General features: G+C 37.7%; 1 protein-coding gene across 7 annotated transcripts in view; it reads right to left on the bottom strand.

Annotated features, from left to right (window-relative positions):
• Positions 1-2237: 2237 nt before the first annotated feature.
• Positions 2238-8060, bottom strand: part of LOC107593327 (AP-3 complex subunit delta-1-like) — a 56750-nt gene continuing 50927 nt past the window's right edge. For all 7 annotated transcript variants that reach the window (XM_016283004.1, XM_016283008.1, XM_016283005.1 and 4 more), the window contains 6 exons: positions 5984-6173; positions 5817-5905; positions 5627-5712; positions 3519-3640; positions 3351-3430; positions 2238-3265 (listed from right to left, as the gene is read on the bottom strand). In XM_016283004.1, coding sequence (XP_016138490.1) covers positions 3170-3265; positions 3351-3430; positions 3519-3640; positions 5627-5712; positions 5817-5905; positions 5984-6173 — 663 coding nt within the window. In that variant the 3' untranslated portion in view covers positions 2238-3169. The remainder of the gene's footprint in view (positions 3266-3350; positions 3431-3518; positions 3641-5626; positions 5713-5816; positions 5906-5983; positions 6174-8060) is intronic.

Genomic DNA, 8060 nt, shown 5'->3' on the forward strand with positions numbered 1-8060 from the left:
CTATCTATCTATCTATCTATCTATCTATCTATCTATCACAATTTAAAAAGGTTTTTAAGTAGGTCTTTGAAACCAAAACCACAATTTGTGGCATTATCTATCTATCTATCTATCTATGTCTGTCTGTCTATCATCTATCTATCTATCTATCTATGTCTATCATCTATCTATGTCTGTCTGTCTATCATCTATCTATCACAATTTAAAAAGATTTTTAAGTAGGTCTTTGTCTTAGTCTATCTATCCTCACCCTACAAGAAGATATTTCATAGATAAATTAAATATCTAATTCAAATTTCTCCTAATTAATAAGGTTTTAATATTACAATAGACAAACCAGGAAATTAAGTTGCTTTAAGATGATTTATAAATCATGTTTTACGTTTAAAATGATTCATGAATAACAAATACGCAAATAAGTATTTTTAACTTTGTTCACTGCTTGTTCACACATGATTACAAACAGGAAACATAGTCGATCAAACAGAGGCAAACATTTGGTCTACATATAGATGTATGAATTTATTGGTGCACACATAAAACTATAGCATCCTTCTCAAACTCTTTTGCGTGGACCTCTCAAAAATGTTGCTTGCACATTATTGGTCATTCTTGTAGTTCATTTATTCATCTTAAAACATTATATTATATCATACAGTCGGAAAATACATATGAAGGAGTTGGACAGTACCTTCAAACGAAGAGCCATGAGAGTATATTTAATAAGCCAAATCCAGCAATATCTGCACTACAACTTGCCAGAGGGAAAACCTTATTAGATTAGCTGGGCCACTTCACTTGAATCACATTTAACAGCTAAAGTATTCATATTTATACGGACCCCCCAAATCCCCCCAAACTCCCTCTACTGATATTTATAATAATTTAATGCAAAATTAAATTTTTTTTAAAAAAACATTCCAAGACATTTTCTGAAGTTTATGTCCTCATAACAAATAAAAATACATTATACCATCAAAAGGTGTAATTATGGTGAAGCCAACTTTTACGTAAAAAAAAAGGAAACTAGAAAATAATTGCGACAATCAAGGAATGATAGGGTTTTCTACGTAAGTGTTCATGTATGTCAAAAACAAACAAAAAGTAGGCAAAAGTTTACATTCCTACCCATGCAAGTTATAAATTTCAGTGTGACTTGTAGCACAAAATTCAGACTTGTTAATAATTAGTTGCTTTTCTCCACATCAGATGATTGAGTCCTCACAGGACCTGTAAAACACTAGAGATGTTGTATTTCCAGAAACGTTCTTTTACATCTGCTATTCAAGTCGCTTCTTGTTGATGAACTCACTCGTACGAAGGAAAACACTTGCAAGGTACCCTCAGGACAACGTCAGGTTTCATGAGCAGATCTCCACTATTTTGGTTGAGTCCTTACAACCGAGCGCTACAGCGTGCTGGATCTGACAGTTAAACAGGAATTACTTACAGCATGTGCCTGAATTAGTCAGTACAAGTTCATTAGTGTGGAAAAAAAGGCATTTAACAGCATAAAAAAAAAAGATGATTTGTAATTTGCAAATGTACAAGACGGCAGTTCTAAGAGCTAAAGAACACATGAAGCATGATTTTGGATGGTGTCAAAGCCACGGTGGCGTCCGACAGACGTGATACAGACCGAGCAGGTGCACATTTAACTTTTTAGTCTCCCTTTAACAGAATTATATTCTCAAGACAGGTATTAGAAACATACAAGGGGTCATTTTAATATAATACTGTCCAGAAACATGAGACACTGTCAGTGTGTTAAATGGCATGTTTAAGGAATATTTGGGGTTAAACCGTTTAATGATGAATGCTATCAGAAAAGAATTTCAAATAGTACTTTAGTTTGTAAAAAGTATATATATATAAAAACCAAATCAATTAATCGCGTCAAATCGATTAATCGCATCCAAAATAAGTGTTTAAATAATATGCGTATGTATGCATGCATATACATATATATATACACACACACGTATATATATAGTAAATCAGATATGAATATATACATGTATGTGTGCATTTATATATACACATAAATATACAGAGTTAACACGTATTATGTAAACACTATTTTGGATGTGATTAATTGCGATTAATCGATTTGATGCGATTAATCTATTTGAGCTTTCCCCCCCCAACAAACTACGGTACAAATCGAAATTATTCTGAGGTAAACCGGCAACCTGGAGATTTCATCCTTATGTTGTCCATTAGGGTTGCGGAAAATGAGTACATTTCTGGAAACACCTCTTTGCAACCCTAGCGTCCATTAACTGGAACATAAAAGTACAAGAATTACTATATCGGATTTGCGAGATGTAAAATAATCCGATTTTGTTCATTTTGCCACTTTCACTAACCGTCATTATCCTGAGCAAGGTTTGTTAGTGTGCAGTTTAGTTAACTATATGCAACTGTAGTATTATCTCCCAACATTAGGACACAAATAGTAGGGCTATCACATGATATCGCTAATATCACATGGGATCGCAAATATAAACGTGGTCTAGAATGCAACCCTGTGTACCTAGATGTCCTATATGCGTGCGACTAAATGTGCAACTGCACTTATGAGTGAAATTAGTGCTCAGAGGCAGTTAAGAGTTTGAGGATGGGTCGAGGGAAGGATGTTTCTGGTCCGAAACCAGTCCTGCAAGGGCTAGCCTCCGAAAAGAGCAACACATACATGACGAAACTGGTAAGTAACAGAAATGTTGATGTTTAATGCAGAGAAAGGCGATGATGGAGTTCAGGACAGAAAAAAAAAAAAAAACGCAACAAACAACACAACGCAAAACATAAAACAAGCACACAACTCAAGCATCGACAACGAAAAAAAATCCAGTTCTCAAGATGAAAGTCATGGACCGTTAAGACAATGGAAAGACCGTCAGAGAGACGAAGAAGCTGAGGAAGAGGATGAAGAAACAAAATGCACGTCGGAGGTCGAGGAGGGGAAACAAAGGCAAGAGAGGGACTTGAAATTTGTGGTCTTAAAAGAAGAACAGCAGAACGACTGATCCAATAAATACAAAGGAAGAGGAGGGACACGAGTCTCAGAGTGCGATATATGATTCTGAGCGTGTGTGGTTCAGCCTGCGCTGGGATGGGGGTTCAGGGGGTTTCAGGGCGGTGAGGGCGAGGGGTCTCTCAGACACAATCAGCATTTCGAGAAGGTCTGCTTGATCTCATCCAGCACATTCCCCAGCAGCGATGGCTCGTCGCACTTGGCGTCGATGGAGACCGTCTGATCAGACTGGATGAAAGAGAAACGTAGGGTTTTAACGAATCATCTTCACAATCAGAATCATTACGAATCAGTTCATGTTCCAGATACTCACGGTTTTGACCAGCAAACAGACGTGGTGACCCTGGATCGACCTGCTGTACATGGAGGCGCAGGAGTCAATCCTCTCCACAACTGCAAACACAGGAAACAAGAGAAGAACAGATTTAAGGGTGTCCATATTTTGAAAGGTATCACAGGCATCTTTGTGAAGTCGGCGCACCGGAGAAGTGATGGTGGAAGCAGATCCTGGCCAGCAGGTGGTGGAAGGGCATGTTGATCCCCTCTAGCCGTAGAGAGCTGCCCTTCAGGTCGCCCGACTCCAGCAGCTTTGCGTATGCGTCACTGACAACACAAGGTATGAACGCTCAGCTACATCAAATACAGTACAGTCTTTGATTTAGTTTGAAACAATTAACAGCAGCCCTAATATAAATAACAAAAATATTTATCATCCACACCCAAATTAAAAAATACAAATTTAATAGTTAACACTTTTTGCGAAATATGGGGTGGAGAAAAATAAATAAATCAGAAACCAATTGTGATTTATTTTTTAATTTTTTAGAAAAGCTCCGGGTTTGCCCAAAGTTTGAGAATATTAATCAAAATTACTATAAAAATAATAATTATTATTATTTTACTTATAATAAATTCTATAATAATTCTAATATATTATTATTTATATTAGTACTACTACCAAATAAAAATTGACTACAAATGCTATTAAATATTATTAGCATAAAAAATATATATTTTATATTACAGTACAACTAAATTACAACACTAATATTTATGGCTGTCTTTACTGATTCAATAAATGCTCTATTTTATTTGGGGAAAATGTGGGAGAGGGGAAATTATAATATGACATTTGGGCTGTTACCAAGCAAATGAAATCAGCATCAACATAATTCATCTTTGCAATGCAGAGGAAACACAGAAGCTGCATCTGAAGTGGCATTTAGATGTGCTTACACAGTTTAATTCAGGACATAAATGCAGTTAACCTGCAGTTGCAAATGCATAAATAATGTTCTGATATATTAAACATTAAAACGTTGAATATATTTGAAATGATTTAACTAATAAAAAGATACTTTGAATGTGAAATTAAAACCGCCAGTAGGTGGCAGCAAGTCACTGTTAATAAGTGAGTCACTGCGATTGAACGAAGGAACGAAACCGCCATGTTGCTCAGAGACACAAAACAGCGTTGTGGCTGTTTTTGGAATTATTTTTGTTGGCAAAATTGCGCAAAAACAGGAAATATGGTGTCTAAAACACAAGTCTCTTAATTAACTTGTTTATTGAACTGCTGTAAAAAAAATAATAATTAAAAAAAATCAACATCACATTTGTAATCATGGTCATTTTTGGAAAAAAAACAGCACTCTTCGTTTGAAATTGATCAACTATATGAAGTGGTATAAATTAGTGCTGCGCAAAGATTCATTTAAAAAAAAAATCGTGATTAATCGCATGATTTTCTGCGATTAATCACATTATGCACAAAATTCAATAGTGAATTCAAAAGCCCTCCTGTGACCCAAAATAATTAAAAAAAATCAACATCACATTTGTAATCATGGTCATTTTTGGAAAAAAAAACAGCACTCTTCGTTTGAAATTGATCAACTATATGAAGTGGTATAAATTAGTGCTGCGCAAAGATTCATTAAAAAAAAAAATCGTGATTAATCGCATGATTTTCTGCGATTAATCACATTATGCACAAAATTCAATAGTGAATTCAAAAGCCCTCCTGTGACCCATGGTTTGTCTGTATGTGCATTCAGAACCAGTGAGCAACGGACTTTCATAATAATAAAAAAACGGTGATAACGTGCGATAAAATAATTGTCGGTGTTAATCAATTAATGTGTTAACGCAATAACGTGTTAACTTGCCCAGCCCTAGTATAAATATATACATTTTCTGCCCCCACGTCTTGAATTTGTGATCATTCTAAATGTATTTTAATAGACTGAATCATGCAGTGACAGAATGCACTCTAAATGTGCGTCCCGTAATGTATGCGTGCACTCTGTAGGTGTTTTGAATGGTTTTTGCAAAATACTTGATAATGTCAAATCGCACATTGTTAAAACGACAATTACGATATTATCGTAGACGATATATATATAGCACACCCCTAAATGGATGTTTTTAAAATTTCAGTACCGACTGGTACCGAAGTCACTACTTTAAATATTTTAATATATAAGAACACTCCATATACATACAGTTGGTACGGAAAGTATTCAGACCCCCTTAAATTTTTCACTCCACGTAAGCAGAGGTTTGGTAATGTGGTAATGTGTTGCTCACCTGTAACAGGGAGTGGTGATCAGGTATGACGTGCATGTAAAGTGCAGTTTGAAGTCCAGTTTCTCATGAGTAGAGGATTCATCCGACTGCATCAGAAAACAATCAATACACACGGCAACAATACTAACACTCACACTGGAAACATACAGAAAAGCATGTGCTTCCATGAGTGTGTATGGGAGTTTCTTACCTTAACTATAAAGGTGAGGGTTCCCTTTAGTTTCTGAGGCATGACGATACTCTGCACTGAGAACACGAAGCGGGCCTCGTTCGAAACCCCTGGAAAAAAAAATGTGAAAACATGAGTGAAATCTGCCTAGATCCAGTTAATGGCGCTCTCAGGAGCGTGGTCCTGACCTGGTGGAAGCTGGAAGGGAACGGTGAGGCTGTCGTGAGCTCCGGCTCCCTCCGGCCGCTGCAGCTTGGAGTTGAGGGAATCCAGCACATTGAACTCCATTGCCTTCAGGAAGCTGTCGCTCTTGTTCTCGAAGATGACCGACACCACAACTTTGCTCTCATCCTGATGGTTGCCCTGGATGTCGTACACCTAGAGAAAAGAAAAGATGTTTTTAATGGAGTAGGAAAGTGTTAGGAGGCCAAAACATGCAGATCACACGACACACGCAACACTTGGATCTCAGCGGTTAAAGCAGGCCAGAAGAAATGGGAATATTACTAGCCCAAAACTAGCCCAGGTCAAAGGGAGTCAATGCCTTTGATATCATTACCATCATCCAAAATGAGGGAAAAAAATAAAAATCACATCAGCTTTAAAGGGGTCATCGGATGCCCATTTTCCACAAGTTGATATGATTCTTTAGGGTCTTAATGAAAAGTCTATAACATACTTTGGTTAATTTCTCAATGGTAGTGTAAAAAACACCCTTTTTACCCTCGGTTTTCAGCACACCGTTCTAGTCCATGTTGCTTTAAATGCTAATGAGCTCTGCAGACCCCGCCCCTCTCTTCCGTGGGGTGACGAGCTTACTGTAAACTTCAGCCGCGAAACTGGCTAACTAGCACATTATTAGGCAAAAGACGATTTGCAAAGATTCATAAAAGAACCTTATACTCACTTCTTCTGTAGATGAAGCTGGATCACGAATGATTCGCACGAACAAACACATTTAGGTAGATCAGGGATCGGCGCATTCCTTTCAAAAACGAAAGTAACGTTAATCCTCTGCGTCTTCAGCGGCTCAGATGTCGGGAGTAAATGACGACTGCTATGTTCATTATTACATCCAGCAACAAAACGCCTCAATCGGAGATGTCTTCCCCTGCACCGGAGTCGACACAATGGTGGACTGATGACAGCTCATTCAGGGCGGGTCTAAGGTAAGACGTCCTTGTCAATCAACTCTCGTGGGAGCGGCCCGTGCAGAACTACGTCATTCTGACAGGAATCTCAGAACAGCCTGATTTGAGAAAGGGGATTTTAAAATAGGGATTTAAAAAAAATCACTGGGTGGATTTTTATCATTATAAAATGGATGTGTACACTAGAAGTCTTCTCGGGTCCTAAAATCTGTACCCGACCCGAATCACTTCTTACCCGAACCTGACGTGCATAAATTAATTTTTTTAAAAGAAAGACCCGACCCGAGACAGACACGATGAAATTAGACCCGAGTTCGACACGACGGCATTTATTTTCGAACCCGACTGGACCCGAACGTAAACGGCATTGACGCGTGTACAGCCTGCAGCCAGTCAGGAAAAATCCCGGTGTCCTGTTGACTGATTTGGCCACTTCTCCATTACTTTGATTTATTTAACATTTATTCAATTTATTATTAGGTTACTTTATATTAGTGCCTGCCTGATGGATACAAGGTATTTCTGAGCTCCGCTTTCAATTGTGACCAGTGGATTTGAAAAATAAACGTGATAGTTTGATAAAAAATAAATCGATAGCCTAATCATGGATTCGCTGTTGTCTGCAACCTGATCTCAGGCGAAAGGCTTCTGCACACAAAAAAGAAAAGCCCTGCATGAACACGCAGCATAATGAAGCGAGTGGAGTTTCTTGATGGATCTCATATCTATAAGATGATGTCTGTGTGCGAGGATTACGAACGTATGCTCCTTTTCTATGTGCGTTCCTCTCTTAACACAAAAGTGAACGTAACCTACGCATTCGGGATAGTTTAAAAGAATTCGGGTCTAATCGGGTCCATTTGGGAAAAGCATGCTTATTTTAAATTACCCGAGACCCGTGAAGACCTCTAGTGTACACACAGTTATGTTCAAACAACATGTAAAGTGAATTTTGCATCCGATGACCCCTTTAACTACACCAAACAGGTGTATTTAATAACTAATGTTTAGAGTCAGAGCTTGAAGATGATTGGACAGTCTTGTAGCACTCAAAAAAGACTTTAGTCACAGCAGACACCAGATTTAATTTTACTTTAGTGCATTTATGTTTATG

This window comes from Sinocyclocheilus grahami, unplaced genomic scaffold (genome assembly GCF_001515645.1).
Source record: "Sinocyclocheilus grahami isolate Dianchi unplaced genomic scaffold, SAMN03320097.WGS_v1.1 scaffold169.1, whole genome shotgun sequence".
NCBI lineage: Eukaryota > Metazoa > Chordata > Actinopteri > Cypriniformes > Cyprinidae > Sinocyclocheilus > Sinocyclocheilus grahami.